General features: G+C 41.8%; 1 protein-coding gene across 8 annotated transcripts in view; it reads right to left on the reverse strand.

The window, feature by feature from the left end:
* ITPR1 (inositol 1,4,5-trisphosphate receptor type 1) overlaps positions 1 to 20,563 on the reverse strand; it is a 160,876-nt gene that overhangs the window by 90,571 nt on the left and 49,742 nt on the right. For 6 of the 8 annotated variants that reach the window (XM_084530751.1, XM_084530749.1, XM_084530750.1 and 3 more), the window contains 18 exons: positions 18,950 to 19,104; positions 18,147 to 18,246; positions 17,561 to 17,721; positions 16,715 to 16,856; positions 16,183 to 16,341; positions 15,432 to 15,604; positions 15,048 to 15,167; positions 13,597 to 13,791; positions 12,084 to 12,335; positions 10,589 to 10,730; positions 9,507 to 9,660; positions 8,995 to 9,182; positions 7,459 to 7,597; positions 5,632 to 5,690; positions 4,233 to 4,394; positions 3,962 to 4,132; positions 2,432 to 2,497; positions 1,403 to 1,540 (listed from right to left, as the gene is read on the reverse strand). In XM_084530751.1, the coding sequence (XP_084386877.1) occupies positions 1,403 to 1,540; positions 2,432 to 2,497; positions 3,962 to 4,132; positions 4,233 to 4,394; positions 5,632 to 5,690; positions 7,459 to 7,597; positions 8,995 to 9,182; positions 9,507 to 9,660; positions 10,589 to 10,730; positions 12,084 to 12,335; positions 13,597 to 13,791; positions 15,048 to 15,167; positions 15,432 to 15,604; positions 16,183 to 16,341; positions 16,715 to 16,856; positions 17,561 to 17,721; positions 18,147 to 18,246; positions 18,950 to 19,104 (2,676 nt within the window). Of the gene's footprint in view, positions 1 to 1,402; positions 1,541 to 2,431; positions 2,498 to 3,961; positions 4,133 to 4,232; positions 4,399 to 5,631; positions 5,691 to 7,458; positions 7,598 to 8,994; positions 9,183 to 9,506; positions 9,661 to 10,588; positions 10,731 to 12,083; positions 12,336 to 13,596; positions 13,792 to 15,047; positions 15,168 to 15,431; positions 15,605 to 16,182; positions 16,342 to 16,714; positions 16,857 to 17,560; positions 17,722 to 18,146; positions 18,247 to 18,949; positions 19,105 to 20,563 lie in introns of all 8 variants that reach the window. The other 2 variants (XM_084530747.1, XM_084530746.1) reach the window with 1 other exon arrangement.

The raw sequence follows: 20,563 nt of genomic DNA on the forward strand, positions 1-20,563 counted from the left end.
AGTTCACAGACATTAGGGATGAGTTTGGCCTGCTTCACAGTTCTAAAGATCATCAAAAATAAAGACCGTAATAGAAATTACAGTAGTTTATTCTCTAAAATTGCATACCCTATGACCAAGCCTGCCAGCAACGTGCTTTAGTCACTTTTACACTTCTGAACATACCAGTGCACTGGCCAAACCACACATCATCACCTTAGGGCTACGGAGGAAAATTGCCATGTTCTGCTGAAATGCATTTCAGCAGTGACAGATAGGTAGTTCATGGCAAAGAAGAGATGGAAAGTTATTATTGCAACAGTTAAGCCCAATTTATATTTACTGGAATCTGCACACTACTTGCATGCTTCCAAGCACAGTTCAGGAATCAGTGCCTTTCCTCTGACATCAGCGTAGATTACTGATGGTATAAAATGCAGTTTGGAAAAATTACTGTCTGATTTTATTTTTAAGGAACTTCATCTATTTCCAAAGGTGAAACACTTTCCATACTGCCTGTTCAGTAGCGTGTTCATAAGCATGGGACAGAACGGTGACAAGAGCTATCAAAGGGGCTACTTCTGCTGATTTTTTAGCAAAATATGAAGCAGGACAGTATAAAACTTAGTTTAACATTTCTCAGAGCTACTGCCTACAGTGACTGGATCTCAGAAACCTGTGGAGTTTGGAACAGATGACAGCAGAGTAAGCTGGAAAAGCTCCCTCACCTGTGCGATAAGTACAGGTCAGCAGTGACTAATGGGCAGCCAACGTGACGCACTCGGGGTGTGCTCCATCAGCACGACGCGGTGCTGTGCCAGCTCCAGCTGCACAGCAGCACGGTCACAGGGGGTTCCACACCATACCACGGACATTACATGGCACTCTGAGAGGGCTAATTATGAACTGCAGACCTCGTCTCGAGAGCCAGTTGGTATTTATTTATTCCTAAGAGGGAGTTTGGGACTCTGTAACTGGGAGACAGGTGTGGTGGTGGGGCGTCTGGTTCATGTCTAACTACTGGACAGACCTGCTGATAAATCCCACAGGGCAGCAGGCTCCCTCATGTCCCTTAGTGCTCCCAGGATGGCTTTCAGACAGCTACCGTGTAGCAATAGTGTCTTGCTTCCACTGACAGCTTAACTTGAAGGCAGCAAAACACACCTCCCATAGAAAGCTGAAAGTTCAGCCTTGGTCTTACCCCGAACTACGATGGACAAATATTTCCTCAGAAATTAGTACAGAACACTACCTTCAAAGACTTTAAACAAACAAAACCTATATAGGTTTTCAATTAGTTTTGATAATTTAGAATAGCTTCTTATCCAGTTTAAAAAGGTAGAAGGTTCAGGAAGACGTGACAAGGTGTTAAAAATCCATCAACGTAACACAAAGTAAGGCAACAGCTGTACAGAAACCCAACCTTTTCGTAAGGGATCTGCAGCAACTCGAGCACAACGGCGTGCGCGCCCATGTTCCTCAGCAGCCGCTGCTGCTGCTTCCGGCTCTTCCTGACAGAGACGCCCTCCTGCACACACAGCTTGCTAAGGCGAAGCAGGATCTGGAGAAGAGACTTGCTTTAGAACTGGGTTTTATTTCAGAACATGCCAGCTCTCAGAGAGAATTAACGTCAGAACACACATCTGCATGAACCACAGCGACTCTAGGCAGCAAAATCAATTTTTGTGGTCTCAAGATGAGGAGCAAAGACTGGGCTAAAGCCTGCCTGCTCCTGCAACAGCAGCAGAGATGCGGAAGGACCAGGCTGGAGATGAGAGCCCTTGGGAAATGTTGGGGCAGGAGGCGGCTGCGGTGGCTGCCACCCGTTCGCCACCCTCCTGGAGACGCAGCAGCCAGGGCAGTCTTTCATCACCCTGGCACAGGCAAGGGAAGCAGTGAGGCAACAGCTCTATCATCACATCTGGTGGTTTACTGGCCTGGGCACTATCCATTTCAGCTCCAACTAGCGCTGCTCCTGTGGAACTCAGCCGTGTAAAGTGAACCTAACGTCTGGCTCCGCAGCACAGTGCCACAGAAAACCCATTACCTAAGAAGACAGCAGCGCCAATGCATGCTCTTTGTCTGGTATTTCTGAAATTAAATTTCAAGAGCACAGAGCTTTTCGCATGTAAACTACTCGGGACAGAGCAATTTAAATAGCTTCTTGACTTGCTTACTTGCTTTATAGCCCTTAATAAAAATATTGTGTTACCATTGAAACAGCAACAAAATGTCGCGTTTCTCACTAATCCATTCTTAAGGAAAGAATACACATGTTGTGCTTATTATATTCCTGGCTTCTCATTCAAACTGGGATATGTTATTACTCAGCAAATAGTTTCCACAATGGAAGAGTGACTCAGACTTTCCTGGGTGTCTCCCTGTGACTGCAGCTCTCCAGGGCTGAGTTACTCATTTACACTTCCATTTAACTATCAAGAAACAGTTTTACCTCTTTTACTACGCGGTAGTTGTAGCTGCTAGTACTTTCAGGCTTCTGTGACTTGCTGTGACCTTCCTGTGGATAAAAATCATACAATTTATTAGCAGCTTATAGTACGCTCTTCATGAGGACTAAAATTACCGTTCTAGGCTAGCGACTGCTCTCTTCCTGGAAAGGAGCGTCATCTTTCAGTTTGCTGACAGCCTCAGAAAAACACAGTTATCCTGCCATCCCACATTGACCTCTATCACATAAAATAACATGAGGGTGGGATAATTTTAGAGATAGTAACCTCCTGTCCTTTCCTTCGCTTGTCACGTTCCATCTGTAATCCAGTCCCCACCGCAGAAAAACTTATTTTCTCTCCCCCTTTACTATTATTAAACTGTCATCGTACAGATAGCAAGAGATGCCTAACTACACACATGGAAAGTGACAAATAAATTACTTCTATTTACTTCCAATGATAAATATTCATATCCCAGGGATTATTTCTTGCATTCTCTCATCCCGTGTTTTCTATCTGATTACAATCACGCTGACACAGAAGCATTTAATTAGTTCTAGGCCAGATGTGCATGCCAGGGAAGTCCAGTACTATCAGGTGTGATAAAGCACCAGCACTGACCCGGTTCTTAAGCACTGCGCTCTTCTGCCATTTCATAAAAATGAATACTCAAAACTGCCATGAGAAACCAAGACATATTCAGGGATTTTTTTAAGTCTTTTCTCTAGTGTTGTATTTTGTTTTGATACAGTGCTTTAGCACATTGTGTTCACCTCACCATTCATTAGCTTCACTTGCAGGCTTATTATAAATAGTAATATTCACCATACTAATAGCTACAAGTAAGTTGTAAAAAATACAGCAACCCCCATGTTATACATACAAATAATTTAACCGAAGGATATGAAAAAATCAAATGTGTTGGAAGCATGCACCCTAGTGTCCCCACTGCCCACATTCCCTGCTGTCTCTGCACAGCAGCCGGTGCCACCAGTGCCCTCCCAGAGTCCGGGCACTGCTGCCCAACACACTGCTGCCTGCTCTCCTTGGGATCTGCACTGCAGCCCCTGCCTACACCTGCCCCAGAGCCCTCTTTCCAGGGCTACACCACTTCTCTGCTGCCCTTCCCAGTTCCCAAACGCCGCACCAGCACACACACTGTGTTGTGATTCACAATGCATCACCCAAACTGTTCACAGCTGTCCTCTGCTGGGTGACCACCAAAAGAAGTCACAGAGTCTCCCAGTGCTGCAAGGACAACACAAGGGGCACAGCAAAACCCAAACCAACTGCTCTGTCAGGGCCTAAAGATGACACTACAGCAGCTGCTAATTGTGAGCAGTTTCCACCCAAGGCTAATTGGCATCAGCTGGTCCAAGCTTTCCTCTTATTCTTGCTTTATTTCTAACAGCAATACAGCAGCCTCAGTATGCGGCATGCAGAAGGGATACTTGCTGTACCCACAGTTCTGGGAGCAGTTACACTTTCAGAAAACACTAAGATACGAATCTTGGAAAGCACAACCCAATTACCTCTTTTTTCTTGTGTTCATTTTCTCCTTGCACTCCATCCATTGCCTCGTCTGGACCCTGGCCTTTGTATACCCAAAGCTCCGATTTTTCCACAATAGACCTCAGTTGGTCCAGATCTTGTTTTATCTGCTTGTAGTTGTCAACATCTTGGCTGGTAACAAGCAGTTGAACCTTATATGAATGCAATCCATTAGTTGCACAAAAGGATTTATTTTTAAACTGCAGTATACACATTCAGATGAGGAATAATGTTCTTAATACACACACATACCTGCTTAAAAGCTTGAAGGACTTCTTGTCTCTGACTGAAGTGCCGGAAGAGCAGCTGAAGCGCCCCAGACACCAGAGGAGGGTAGTCGTGCATTGTTAAATGCAGCAAAACTCTGAGAAATGTTCTGCCACCATGGTCATCCAAGTCCAGTGGGGTATTCTCCTCACTGAAAACAAAATGTAGGAATTAACTGTCGTATTGGGCTTAACATCCCAGCAGGTTATTAAGTCCAGTCTCCTGTGGTGGAAAAGTTTTTTTTCTTGTTTTGAAATAACCAAGCAATTTGTCAAATCAAATGCTACCTTAAAGTACACAGGCTTGTGTTTTTTTCTTCACATGCTGCATAATCATAAGGCTTCCAGAAATTCATTACTCATGGCTCACTCAGCATACAGTTTCTTACTTTTTCACAGACAAATTATGACTAATTATTCATCCCTATGTCAGTCTTATGCTATTGCTCAAATAGTTCTTGAGCATTCCTAATACCTTTTCTACCCACAAAATACAACCCTTCCTCAATATCACCGTTGCAAAGCTAATTATGTCAAGCACTTACAATCTTCTTCTTTGCTCTTTCCTTTGCATTTCTTTCCTGAAGATGATAGACTACCTTATTTTTTCTTTATCAGTTACTCTGAATCTTTCCCAAATTCTGCTTCCAACTCAGTCTGCACTCTTGCACTGAAATTCTGGTTATTAATTCAGTAAACGAATCTCTCTCCCTCCTCATTTAACAAAACAGTTATCTCAGGTTTATAGAAAAGAACTGCAGCTCTCCAAGCAGCTTAAGGACTGTTAGAACATACACATTCACAGGGCTTCAACACAGAGCGGGCAGAATATCAGGATAAGCTCAAGTACTTGAAGCCCATCACTGACTCATCATCCTGTGGTCAAAGGAAGAGCATAAGCAACTCCAGAAAGAAAACGGGTACTGAATACACAGCTTGCTAGCTTTATTCTGTCATGCACGTGAAGTCTAATGCTGCATTAAAAAAAAAAAAAGCATGGCTAAGTAGATACCTGTCTTAGAAGTTCCAATCCTTGCCCACATAAACTTTTCCCTAAGATTTTAAAGCAGCACTCGGCTTAGATGCACTAATCCTCCAACTTTGCTTTCATCCTTACAAGTGAAGCACTCCAACGAAGATCTTTTTTGACTGAAGGACCACCTGTGCCTTACCCATGGCTTTTAACTCCCATGGACATTACTTTAAGCTGTATCAAAGGCATTTCAGGAAAATGAAGCCTAAGTAATTGAGTGGGGCAGCTGTTTCCAATCTTTTCCCATTTACCACCTCGATTGCAACTGCAATCCACCTCCTTATGAGCACACTTGGGGCTGCAGCCTGGGAACTGCTGAGCTACACTTCAATTAGCACTACTGAAGTGATACTTTCCTTCCACCAAAGATCCCTTCAGCTTGTTCTTCAATATGCTCAAAGTCCAGGGCTCCTGAGAAAATAAGAACAGGCAAATATGTTACGTCAGAGTTGCACCAGAGATGTTTTTGCAGCCTAAAAACATCCTGAACTGCAAGAAGTGATGTAGGTGTAAGCAAGAGGGTCATCACCAGCTGAAAGGAGCACAGATTACTGAAGCAGTTTGCTAAGATAACAAGACAATAAATTAACCTGCCATCAGCTCACAAATTAAACTGCACAATCACTTCAGCAACATCCAGGGTTATTCTTCTTGTCTATTTTTAGATTTCACCAGCATTCTTCCAGGCCACTGATGGGAAATGTTGTCATTCCGAGGGGCCACTCACAAGACACACCGAGCTTCAGCTCAAAGCTCCAAAGCATTACGTTCAGCAGTGACAACCGTACCCCTGTGGCTCAGTTGATAACAAAGGCTTTATATTTAACAGTGTAAGGTAAATATTATCGCATTGGCAATGACTAATCTTTCAAAATACAAAAAAAAAAGTAAAATGTGTTTGCCTTTTTTTTTTTTCCCTGGACACTCTCAGCTACATACTGCACAAACATGCATTTCTTCCCTCTCTGCTGCCCCAAAACTCCAACCAGCAGCCATGACAAAGGGCAGCTCGGTCTGAATTCCACTGGACTCAGTAATTTAAGAAATAGGTAAATGAGAAGACCTGCCATTGGGCACAAGGGGCAATGAGATTAAAAGGAAATTTTGAATAAGAACCCACTGATGGTGAGTACAAAATGACAGACTACTGATGATACCAGGCCACCTTCTGTTTGCAAATGCTGAGATTGAAAGACCCAAGTGAATAATTTCATTCTCTAAAGCTATGTTCAACAACACACTGCTCCCCATCATCACCTCAGATCGCGCTGGAGCAAGCAGAAATTGATGCTCTGGAGTCACCCAAGACCCTCATCTGAGTCCAGATACTTTAGACTTGGAGCTCTGAATCTTTCACAACCATTTCCAAATGGAATGGAAAGAGAGCATACGGATTTAACGTCTTTGCCAAAAACGTTTGCTCCCCCCTTTCCTCCAAAGTTTAGCTGACAGAAAGAGCTCTTGTGCTCCCCAACCAGCCCTGTTTTGAAGGCCTTGGCACCCTGGGGGGCTGCTGGACAGGCAGTCCAAGGAAAAAAAGTAAACATAACCCCTTTGAAGTGAGATCAAAAGAAATAGTCTGTCCTTTGAAGACTTCACATCTAAAACACATTTTTCTTATCTTTCCCTGTTATATCTAGAGATACAGTCCCCAAATCAAGCGAGAAAAACTGTTTGCTGTCTAATAAGCTGCCCTTTTAATATCCAGCGATTTTTCATGGTGCAGGTCTTAACTGCAGGATCCTTTTTCCCATGGAAAGTGGTACAGCAATTAACAGCACTACCTCTACCCAACGCACTGACTCCCCTGCTTTCAGTTAAGAACACTGGTCATCCACAGAAATACTGGCATACCCTTGTCTGTCAGCACTGAGACAGGGTAACCTCTGATACCTCTCCTTCCCACAGTACTTCTGGGGAATGAAAGTTCTGGTGGGTAGAGGAATCAGCAGGGGAAAATGGATATGGGAATCAGATTCACATGACAGTGGTGTTTGTTGCTGGCATTTTTTTTGGGGGGGACAGAAAATGGTACATGACACAACACATGACCACTGCTCCAGTGGGACTGCTTGTCATATGCTAAAGCTAGAACTTGAATTGATTATTCAATTGGCATCTCTAAGATTAAAGAGCCTTCCTTAACATACATGAAGACATTCTTTGCGAAGTGACTAACCTGGTACGTTTGCTGGCATTTCTTGACTGCTGCTTCCAGTGGGCGATTCGGTCATCTGGGCATTGCTTTCATCAAATTCATGTTTAAATATACAAAGTAGGCAGGAGATTCTGTAGTCCAATCTCACATTCAAAATAAACTAGTGATACAGAAGTAGTAGAAATGTTGCAGTAACTTGCCTGTTTCCAGCACACGTACACAGCACTGACACAGAATGCAGTGATACCAACACACAAGGTCACCACAGCAAAAATGTAAATTTAACTTGGAGAAGAGGTATGCAGAAGGGTTTTGTTTGTTTGTTTTTTTGTTTTTAATATCCCCAGAATACAGTGCATGCACCCTCACACTGCCTCCCCCTGTGACAAGGAAATCATTCCTGGCTGCTCTGAACCTGAGCTCCAGAGCCAGGTCCCTGCCCCAAGCAGAGCCCCACAGCCTGCTGCAGCCCAACAGGGGCACTTCAGGTGTGCTGGGGGTGTCATCAGCACGAGCTAGTACAGCTCAGCCATCTCCTCAGTGTTTTACAATTAAATCTGAACAATTTTGAGGAATGAAGTGCAATGCAGAGAGCACTTGCAGTTCCCTGCAGTTCAGGGGAAAATGCTTAACGCCAGTTTTAATAACCCATGGTAACAGGGGGAACACTGGCACATTAAAATACCCTGCTGCAACATGCCAGGCCATATGAGAGCAGTTCTGAGTTTAACTAAAATTAGCAATGGTGAAAGGAAGTGAATCAAGCCTCCCCTGCATGCTGCATCTGTTGCTGAGCGGAAGGGCACGACCCCAAATCCAGCTACGTGCAAAACCTCCCACAGAGGGCACAGCACAGGGAAGGTACACCACGGCGTGCCTGCTGCCTTGTGTACTTCGCCCACACGCCTTTTGCAGCATTTTGGCCTACGTGAACTTGCCCATGAAGTTACTGAACAGAACGGGGACTTGTACAGCAAGGGAGGGAAGATGGATTTCAGCACAGTGATTTTGTGTCACCAACACAAAAAGATCAAGACAGAACTGTGGAAAAGGGGAAAAAAACTTTTGTCTTCATGTTTTGAAGCCTTAGGAGTGAACAAGTGGAAAAAAGACAGGCAAAGATGGAGGAGGCTGCAAGAGGCTGGTGCATGCATAAAAAAACCACTCAGGCCAATAGCTATGCAGAGAGAAGTATCAAGTATAACACCCTTCCTTGGGACATCTAACAAGATGTTCCTGGGGATTTGGAGAAACCACAACAGTAGGGGGACTATGAGCTCTCCACTTCAGCAAATCAGACATTTACAAGTCACTGTTAGACTTCTGTCATATGCAGAAGTCCACTGCTGACTCATTTCTATCACAGGCTTTCAGTCATGGCACAATAGTACTGTCACATGTGAGATGAGTGCTGCATGCCTGGAAAAGTTGCCGTTGTGACACTGCACCCATCGAAGAGTGGGACATACAAGGCAGGAGTGAATTAAGTGGCAGCACGGCACTATACTAAGACTTAAATGCAGCACGAGATGCTACATTACTTTGCATTGCTAATACCTGAAGTATTTCTATGATCTTCAGCTTGGTGTCCATTACCAGGATGTCCTCCTTCTCTGGTTCACTCTGCTTGACATTTCCCTCAGGAGCAGCAGCAAGCGGAGTCATGGGCAAGAACCCGCCACCTCTGAGCACCACCTGGGTCATCAGCTCACCGACTCCGTGGATTGATCTCATCACATTGCTCCCTTCAGAGAGGTAGGTAAACAGTAAGGTTATGATGGTGGAATGGGACTGCATTAACAGAGCAAGGACCCTTCACGTCCTACAAAGAGAAATTGTCTCAACATTAAACAAGGCCAGCTGCACACCTGAGTGCCTGGAGCAGACGGAGGGCAAGAGGAGCACTGCAGTACTCACAGGGCACACCTGCCCTCTCCCTCGTTCCTCACAGACATCACCCTGCTTTACAACAAAGCCACAGAGTAGATGTTGAACCCAAACTGATGTGTTTAGATGAACCAGAAACTGCTGATGAATCATCTCCCGTGCCACTCATTTTTCAGTCTTACCTTTACTTTCCTCGCCTTTTGCCATCTTGGTAATAGGGAAGATGGTAGTGATGTGCACGCAGTCTAATATAGCAAGGAGGATTTTGGTTAGTCTGAGGAGGTCACAGAAGTTGTAGAAACCAAAATATATCAGATTTCTGGCTAGGTTAACAACCTGCCAAAACAACAATAGAAAGCCTGATTAATACTAAGCATTTTGCTACAAAAAACAAGTTTTCAACAGAATGAAAAGACCGATAACCTGGTTGCGAGTCATTCCGATTACAATACCTCATAATTCGATGTAAGACTGTACAGTTCTGCATGTTATCAGAAAGCTTTCTACTTTCTACAAATATTGAAACACCTGTGGTAACAGTCTGTACCTACAATTCATATTCTATAGCTACAAAGTCGTACTGTATTTGTCTCATTACAGACAAGGTAAGATAGGCCAAGACCAGAGAAAACAGTTTTCTTTGACAGGAACACACAGCATATCCAGAGATTACTGTTTCCAAGTTATCAAGCTTTCCCACAAGTCCTCCACATGCACTGCTTCACAATCCACAAAAATAATTTCACATGTAGTGCAAATATTTAAGGCAGACCCAACAGCTGCACATTCCTCAAATAATTTCAATTTTTTTTTTAATTCACTGTTCAAGAATACTACTGCATGTGTCTGCTACACTTTATTTGCACAGACAGAATATTTCAATTGGTCAGTAAGTCCCCAGGTACTGTACAGTTCTCTTCATAGATAATACTGTAAGCTCTAGAGCATTTCTGTGCATGCAAAGTGTTGTTTTACTGAGTATTTATGCCATTAAAGCTTGACTTTGTAATAACACAGAGCACAAAAAGCAAACAAGGCTGCTGCAAGCCCAAGACATAAGCTTATATGCATTAATTGTATTTCAAGAACTGTCATTGCAAACTATCACTAACTTCAGTGGGGTTGCCTGCATGAGAAAGGAGCACACTTGGCAGCACACGCATGCTGTGGCTCAGTGTTCACTAAGTACTTGCCCACCTATCTGGTGTTGAAAAAGGTAACACATTCCACCAAAAAGCATAAAAAATCAGAACTGGATAGCTACCTCAAAAGTGAGCTTATTTTTCTCTTTATCAGAAAAAGGGAACCTCTGACACACCACATCTCTTAAATATTCCTCTACAAATTCCATTGTTTGTGCAAATCTCTCCTTAATTTCATCTTTGGAGGTTCCACTGCTATCATAGCTGAAGAGGGAAAAAAACAAAACAAAACAAAAACAAAACTTAGCATGCAAACACACAGGGCTTCCCCTGATACAATTTTTCAGTGATTTGTAAAAATCCAGGAGAAGTTAAAGGCTGTTAAATAATTTATCCAAATGAGGAAACCAAGAAGCTGACACCGTAATTTCCCAGCTTTTACTGTTTTATCCCATATACTCATTTTGCACTATTTAAGAGTGTCTGATGAAAACAAAAGGAAACAAAAAAGAATCTTGTCCCAGTAAAGAAGCTTATTTTTCTTTTAAACCAGAACAGCGACAACCTATGTACAGCACTAAGAACAGATGTGGCCAAGAGATGCTGACTGCAAATGAAAACAATATATTCAAAGTAGACTTGAATTTTTATTAATAGAAACGTTAAGTTGGTTTCTCAGTGCGTGTAGGGAACTGTAAAAAAGAGAATCCCCATAACCTTCCACCAACTGCCTTTTTTTCCCTCTTCCTGTTTGGTCATGGGTCACTCACCGTTCAGCCTCTGCCAGAGCTTAAGCCATTTGTTTCTGTTTTGGCATTTAAAGCTGAATATGATCTATTGCATTTCTCTCAGAGAAGACGACTAGGCCATTGAGGAGGGAAAGGAGGTTAAAAAACACTTTCTGCCAGTACTAACACTGAAAGACTCAAATTCCTAAAATTTAACACAATTATAAAATGTTTGTTTCCTCCAGCTGAAGAAGCTGAGCCATTGAACTACTCTAAGCATTAGGTTATCCCTACAATTGAGTTAATATGAGTCTATGGTGAAAAAAATCAAGTCTCCAGTCTGGCTGTGGTTTTGTATGGGCTTTTTACCCCTGCATCGGAGTGTTTTCCATTGGGGTTTAAGCAACAGGACTCTGTGTCCAGGACATGACTTGTTTCAGCATCTTCCCCCTTGTCTTCACTTCTGCTTGTGCTAGCTTCTGTATGGACCATCTGCCTTGAAGAGTCAATATTCTAATTGAATAAGGCATGAGGAAAAACAAAATAGTTCTCGGTTGCCTTCCCAGAGCTAGGTCACTATCACATCGCCCCAGTCAGAGGCAAACGTCACTGTGATCATTGGATGTTTTGGAGAAAAATCACCTACGCCTTCCTGCTTTACACCAGACCCGCACAAGAAGGTTATTTTATACTCAGGAAGGTCCTCTCCAGAAAACATCACAGACAAATGAAGCTACAAGGATTGAATAAAAAAACTTGTAAGAATAAGAACTTTTTTCTCTCCCACCCCCCTTTTTTTTAAGCACAGAAACAGCATAAATGATGCATCAGTTTAGGATTGATCCAGTTTCATTTTTAAGAAGATGGAATGATTCCAGCAAGCACTTACTCATCAATAGCAATTTCAGAAGGTATCTCAGACCACAGACGAGCATACTTCACTGGTGTGACTTGTTCCTGGGGGTCACGATCAACATGCATGTGAAGCATTAGCCGGCAGAAGGATGCTCTCAGATCATACGGCAAGTTTTCATCAGACATGCAACGGAGAATGAGATCCACGTCCAGCTGGCCAGATATTTCATTTATGGCTAAGTACTGTCGATCAAGGCACATTCTAGCAAAGAGGTTGAGCTGGTATCTTTGGGGTGGGGGGGAAATACACAAACAAACAGCTTACACTTTAATTTCCAGAACCTTCCACGGGATAACTGATAAACAATTGCATGTTCAACAGACCAATAATTAACTTTTAGTCATAAAACACATTTGTGAGTATTCATATGGATTTGTGTTGAACAGTGACAACTAGGTTTCCCAAAGAAATGAATGTTTAATTGGAAACAGGCTGCTTTTAAGCCTAAGCACTTCTCATGGGGCCTTGACCAAACTCTACACTAAACAATTGTTTTAAGCACATGCACAAGTCTATAAAGTGAACTGAAAATAGTTAACACTAGCAATTCTCTTCAAAAGAAGATGCAAGAAAGCTTATCTTGAAATCAAATATATTTTTTCAAAATAGATATTATAAAAGAACATCTTTTGAGCACAGCCCTCCAACAGGCTCAAATAAAAACATGCATTAAGTCTACTACATGAAACCTTTTAATACAAATGATAATGCAAAAAATAAAATGAAAATCAGCTATTAGAAAAAATCTAGTAGTACTTTCTGCACCACCACAGTTGAGTCTGTCAAACTATTTTCAGAAGTTTATAACCCAGACACAGGAATTTGGTTTGGGCTGAAACCTGATCTTACACTATGCCAAGAACTTGGTGTCTTGTCAAGTCATCTGGAAATATCGCTTCACATTAGAAACTGCTAAAAGCATAGCTTAAGCTGTATGAAAGAACAGAGCATTAATCAAACCAAACTTGTGGCATTTTCCTAGGTTCATATACTGTCCTGCTGAGGGCTACAGGACTGCTAAACGCTTTGAGGTTAGGAAGAGGTTTAGAAGGCAGGGAGAACAGCAGTAGCTCTTTTTTAAAATCAAAAGCAAAGCCATTTGTGCACTGAAATCCTGTTGCTCCTGCACATGGTTTTTCACCCCAATTACCATTTTGGTACAGTTAACCTAAACAGTTAACATACAGACTCTGTTAGCATGCACTTATCTGGAAACCAAACAGAAATACAGGCAATGGTGTGCAAATCCAATGCACTCTAAGCTTCAGCTAGTTTAAAACAGTTTAAACTTGCTCATGTTGATAATTTGACTTCTTGCTATGAACCTTATGCTGTTAGCTCCCACTTCATCCTCACTCTCTAATGGCTATTTCGTCCATTAGAGCAGCATCCTGTCCACAAATTCAACTAAAGCCTATACACTGAAGGTCCCCCCCACAACAGTCTCAATGAACTTTGCTAGCCAACTACTGCACACGCTGTTAACCTGTAATAGCTGAGTACGTCCCGATCTTCCTTCTGCCCTTCCTTAGCATCCTGAGCCAACTCTCTGATACTCTTACTGCGGATTTCCTTGTTACTGTCTCTCCAGAATAGCCACACTTCTTCCTCATCTTCTCCAACTTCCAAGGCATTTTCTCCACTTGACACTTCTTCAAACTCGAATCGAGAGAGGACCAGCCTGCCAGAATGAAGTGTGGTTAGATTACAAACTGCCAAGACCCATGCAAATCTTTAAGAACATTTCTTTTAAAACACTTGCTGAAACGTACTGGTGATATAAAAGTAATTTTATGATCTCACCTGCATTAAGAAAACACATTTTATTCCTGAACTCTGCCAAGTAAAAGCTGAATACCTTACTCTTTCAGCAGTAGCAGTTTACTACATAAAGTCTTTAGGTTTTATTATTAAAGGCATTAGAGTGAATTTAGATAAGCTTTCCATTTGGCCCTGAAAAGATCAATGGTACACATACATTTCACCTCCATTCAACTGATGAAAATAAAGAAGCAAAGACCTCACGGCTAACTGACTTTCAAAAAACATCTTTATAGGAGAATCTGTTCAAAGTATATTCAACAAGCTAAGAAAAGATTTGTTAAACAAAAACATCTGACATTTGATCAGTACTGGATCCCCTAAATACCAACTGGATCAAAACTTTTCTGCTTATGTGACAAAGCTAGAAACGAATCAGCCCCTAAAAAGGCAACTACGGCTTTTAGTTCTTCAGCAAAAGAAAGATCATACATCTGAAAAATATAAACGAAATGTACAAGATAAGAACCAATAACTGATGTAGCAACTTCAAGTGCTGCTGGAAATAAATAGTCCTTGTAATTTCATGAAGAACACTATACGCCTTCAAGAATATTCTAATCCATGCGGATTTTAACTTCCTGACAAAGATCTGTTTCCCTTTTACAGTATTTTGATATTGATTACCTGTGCGCTATACCACATATTGAGTCACTACAAAAGATGGTTGGGATTTAGTGCCTGCTGTGATGCTCCAGCAATGGCAGGGCAATGCTGAGACCAAAATCCCATCAGTAGGGGAGAGAAAGGGGTGAGCAAAGACGCATCATCTTTTGTTTTGCTGCAAGCTGAGCACAGTGTGCACGTACCCAAGAAGTGTCCAGTCACATCAGACAGCTCAAAGAGGGAAGCCTGAGGCCCAGAAGAGAATCAGGCCCATAGAAACCTTTACAAGAAGTCATGTACTTTGATCAAACATGAAACATCCAAAAGATGTCTCTGACAACTGGGCTGAGAACGCATATCACAGACTTTTGCAGTCATCAATATCCATTTATTGTGCATCCAAAGAGGACTCCACACTGCTTTCTCTAGAGATGTCAGCAGTGTTCTCTGCTTTGAATCACCTCCCTTCTGTTTCACACTAGCAAAACCATCTTTAAAGGATTTACTTACTTAGTTTCAATGAGTATGTCTGCATTCGCTGGATTCAGAACGGCTTTACAAATCAACTCCTGTGTCACTGGAATAGACTTGTTCATGGAAACGCACAGATCTGAGAGATAATCCAAAAACCTGTTGGAAAACGTAAGCCAAAAGGGTATCAATCCACACTGAGATTTAGACTGAGGAAATCTATATTTCAGAAAGAAAAAAAAAAATCAGAACTCCAATTTTACACAGCAGAGTGAGACTGCTGCCCTAGTAGGAAGTTGTGGAAAATGCCAAAAAAGAAGAAGCGAACTTAGTTGTGTTCTTGCTAGCAAGTTGGCAAGTACAGATTTTTCTCAGAAGACTAAGAGGAAAGGGTAATCATGGGCTTGAAAATGTAGCTCTCACCTGGGCTCCCTATTTTTCCTCACAAGGCTAACAAAAGTATCAATCTCAGCAGCTGTGATGTGCTTCTCCAAGAGCTTGCGATTGTTATGGAGCAGTGCGGTGATCGTGTCCTCAGCCAAGACATCATAGCCAATTTGTTTCTGCATGAAGCCAAACTGCTTTGCAATGTATTCCTTTGAACCAAAGGGAAGGACAAAGGTGGTGCAATTAAGTCTCAGAACTTCAGAAAATCATCAATAACAAAACAGTAAGACTTGTTAATGCCACCATCCCAAGAAGTGAACTGGATTACGTTCTAATTGTACTTCCTTTGAGAGAAAGTGAGTAATGACAAAGTCTTAACATCTCCCTCACCTCTGGGCTGGAGACCATCAAAGCATTTATCCCCATCTGATATGAGTTTGTTTTTAATAGCTAGCAACAAAAAACGTACATCCTCAGTTCACAGGCCAACTTTCAATGGAGCTTGTAGTATGCAAGAGTAAAGAAAATCTTAAAAGTTCACCTGGATCAACAGCAAAACCATTTCCTTCTGAAATTTCCCTTAGAACTAGCACTAATTACACTGTACATAGTCTGACAGAGACAAAAAACGGCAGATAGAATAAAATTGAGCAATCAAAAAAATCTCTTGCTGACTGTGAAATCACACCACTGCATTAGCAGGATTTAATTAACAGGATGTAGCTCTTATTTTTTGGAGCACAGGAACAATATCAGTGCCACTGAAAGCTGCAAACATATTTCAAACCTGATTCTTTCTGTAATCCTGCTGAGAGTGCCTCAGCACTCTGTAGCAAAGCCGACAGATGTGTCTGAAGGGAGCGTGCCGCTGGTCTCCGAGCTCCTCCAGCCGCAGCATCGGGCCATCACCGCTGTCCGTAAATGGTGCTTGCAGCAACTTGAAAATCTGTGGATTTATTAAAAACCAGACATTTAAATCCCATGAGGTACTGCCTTCGTTTGATTAAAATTAATGTAAATGTAAAATTAAATTAATGTGTTTGTATCTTTGAATTTCTACAAGACGCATCAGAAATACTCTATAATTGCAATGTTTGTTTCTTGGCCAAAGTACAGCCTGTACAGAAGACACTGTTTATCAGGTTTATTTGCCAACATATGCTGTATTTTTTTGTTCTAACAGTACCATGCCTAGAGTCCACTGACAACCTGCCAAAAGGATCCTTTGGTCCCCATATTTTGACCAGGTTCTCTACTATTAGGATTTTCTTTCTGACAACCCTTCTGGTAGGCAGAGTTTAAAGAAAAATGCACTCTACCTGCTTTAGAATATTCTGCTCTCTCATCAATTTTTGTCGTTCTCTATTGGGTTTAGAAAATACCACTTCAAGCACGTCTTGCCCAGAATTAGTTCCACCAGTAACAAAGTAGACCAAATCCTCCAACAATTTGGTAACAGATCTACAGAAATGCCAGAATTTGTTAATACAAGACTAAGTTTTATCTGTTAAAAGAACAATGACAGTGGTAAGGTTATACAGATTTCAAAATGTTAAGTGACAAAAAAAACATCAATTAGAGACTAACCCAGACATTGGATAAAGCCCCTAGGTTTGTAAGGAACTTTAAATTAGGAACTAGTGCTCCCTTATTATTACAGGTTAATGTTTAATAGCCAAACTACAGAAGCAGTAAGACAACAATATCACTTTAAGGCAACTTTTGCTCCCTAAGTCCTATTTGGCAGTTTTTTTGTATTGCCAGAAAAAATAAATCAGATGATAATCTCCCCAAGACCAAAGAAATGACATTGGCTATGGAAGCACATGGACCCTCGTTTTACACAGCAGACCGTGCATTCTTTTTGAGTGGCCACATATTTTTCAAAGACGTTGTCAGAGGATTTGCCAGAAGTCATATGTTCACTCTTCACAAAATGGATTATAAATTCCCACACTCATTTTGCAAAGCCCATCAAGAAAGGCATGCTATGGATTATTCCTCCAAGTTCACAACAACAGTTCCCATGCTGTCTTTTCACAGAGCAACAAGGAGGGGCTGGCAGAATATGGCTTGAGAACCTTCACTATGGGCAAATCAACAATAAAAGAAACACATTGAGTAAAGCAAAGAATATTATCTGAACCAAATTCTTGTCTCCTTACCTCCTTTCATTCTGGGTTATTGTTCCCTTTTCCAGCTTGCCAGCGATGGAACCTAAAACCTTACTTGCATCATTTGCAAAGTCCAAGTCCCGAACCTCCGCAGGAGAAACTGGTACTATAGCAAAAGCTTCTTTGTCCTCTTTCACTGGAGAAGTACCAATCTAAAACCAAAGAGTTTTATTACCAAACGAAAAGGCAGAATTGATACTAAAAAAGACAAAAAGCCATACTCATACACAGCCTCACTTAGAGATGTTATGAGAACAGTAACACCCTATACAAGCTCACAGGTGTTCCCAGAACAGAGAAACATCAGGTGAGACTAGAAAATACTGCCATAGAGAGTAGGAAAAAATTCTCCATGTGCTGTTGTAAATTAGAACTTTAACAGTGTAACTATTAAACTACTATGAAAAAGTAATCTTTTAGATAAAATATTTTGTGTAGGCACTATTTACCACTGTCGTACTGCTACCTGTTTGACAAACCCCAAAGTCTCAAGGGACTGGAACTTCTCCTACTAATAACATATTGGTGGAAGTACAGAAATTAAAGGATGTGACTATAAAAAAGTAGCAGGTCTTACTTTAAGCATCACAGGTTTCTCTTCTTCCTTATCAATAGGGATATTGGTACTATGAACCCAGGTGTTAGTGCAAAGGTGTCTAAGTCTGACATAAGAGTTCCTGAAAGAAAGTCAAAAGTTTCAAAATGTGAGTCATTTTCCCAGTCAAGAAATCTTAGCATTGTTCAAAAACAGAAACTGTTGTCAAGAACAAGTGAAAAAAAAAATTCACTCCACAAACTGTGGCAGCCAGAACTGCTGCATTTGGAGGCCATGTTAACTCACAGCACCTCAGAGCATCTGATTTTTTTCAAGAGTCACTTGGATGAAGTAGATCAAACAAATACATCATGCTTTCTGGGTGGGAGCAGATAGCAAAGAGCCCACATTTGAACTCTGCATCTTTGGAGATACGGCATCTTTTGAGTAGCAAGAGGTACGATATGAACAGTTAAACAACCATACACAACAGAAAATGAAATGCTAAATGCTGGATGTTGTGTCCTAGCAAATACAATACAGGCAGGTCAGGGGAATTAGCATCATCATAGACCCCAGACTTTTGTCAGTTTCTTAACTGGAAAGAAAGTGACTTTATTTCAGTTTCCCCATCTGTAAAATTGGATATTGTTACTTGTAAGTTCATTGTAAAATACTGTACTGAAGCTCTAGGCATTTGCTAATCATTTTTATATATGAAAGAGAACTTTAACTTCATATGAAAATAAATAGTGAGAAAGTGCTTTACCTAAAACCAAACCAAACCAAACCCAAGCCAAACTCCAAGGCAGGTAGTCAGCTCTAATGCTGTCATTAGCTCGTACCTGGGGACAAGGCTGTCTCCTCCTCGCAAGGTGGTAGGGTCCAACTCAAATATGGAGGAGATATCGTTTCCTTCAGGCACAGACACCAGAGAGTACGCCATCTTCTCCTGAGCATCACGCAAGCCTCTTCTGGAGGCATCCTGCTCAGGGTCCAGCTGCAGAAGAAGTCCCATCACGCACAGTCAGACCAAGCCCTCCAGACCCAGCTGCCTAGCACTGCATAGATGCGCTCTGTGATCTGTAGACATAGCTCTGAACCACTCCAAGCACTGGTTAAGATGACTACGCTCTAGGGTACCAGTAAAAGTGAAAGTAGCTCCTCTTGTCAAACATTGCTTTGCTTTCCCTAGTGTTAATAACTTCTGAGCATTTCTGGGTTATAAACACAATAAATCCTCGACAAGAGAGGTTGTGTCTTGCAGCGTGCCAAGAGACTCAACATCTCCCAGCTGTTCACCCACAGCACACCAGGAACTCGGAGCAGTTTCAGATGATCCACATCTGCTCAGATCACCACCCTAGACACTACTGGCTTTTGAAATGCATTTAATGTATGGCAGTTGTCACCCTAGAAGAAATTACATAAGCAACAAATACAAAAACCAGCAACACTAAGTACCAACAGCCTTGCTGGGAAATAGTCACCTTCAACAGCAAAAATGGGGCTCAGGTCTATCAACTGCAAATGAACAAAGCAAGAGCTAATCAAGAAGTTAGCTGCCTTGCTGCTTACGCTTCAGCTCACGATGCACTCCAACACAGTGATACGCTACAAAGGGCATGGCATCACAAGTATCTTCCTGCCTAAGGTTCTAGCAAGTTACCAGCCTGCTTTATCAAAGTAAATATACAACCATCAAATGAGTGAGTAAAACACTAGATTTTAAGATGAAAGGATAAAAGGTTAGGGAAAAAAAAAGATACAGAAAAAGGAACCACATCTTTTTCTAAAGGCTTTCCTCGGGAACTAGCAGATATAGTCAATAAAAAGCTGTCATTTGACAAAACAAAGAAACCAGCTGCCGATGTAGAAACAAACACCTAACTCCCACATGTAGTTTACAAAGTGATCACCGAGCAATTTACCAGCTTCACTGTGATCTTGGCACCAGTGGAAGGTGGGCACCCCAAGGACTCAGAATGCAAGCACCTGGATTTCAAAGTCCCCGTGTAAGGCACTCCAACCCTTAAACACAAAGTCGAGCTCGCTAACGCTGCTGCTGCCTCAGGATACTCTGCAGCTAGCACATTTGTAGTCAGTGAACTTGGCTGCAAGATAGTGACATTTCAAGTCTTTGATTTTGCACATGGGAACAGACAGTTAGCTGTATGGAACAGGATTATATATTGGGAATGTGCCTCAAATGAAGAAGCAACTATATACTCAGGCGAGCCCATCTGGAGGCTTTACACCAGGAGAAATTCACTCACTTGGAATGAATTCTCCAAGTTTCATCTGTCTCCTCCATCCCCACAGTAAGGCAGCCACTCTATATTCACAATTTGTAGTACCTTTGACACATCAGGAGACAATTTGTCAGCTCAGAAACTGTGGCAAAGATGAAAATGAGAATTAGCAAATTGGGAATTAGGAACTGGGGCAATTTAGGGAGA

This window comes from Aythya ferina (genome assembly GCF_964211825.1).
Source record: "Aythya ferina genome assembly, chromosome: 10".
Classification (NCBI taxonomy): Eukaryota; Metazoa; Chordata; class Aves; order Anseriformes; family Anatidae; genus Aythya; species Aythya ferina.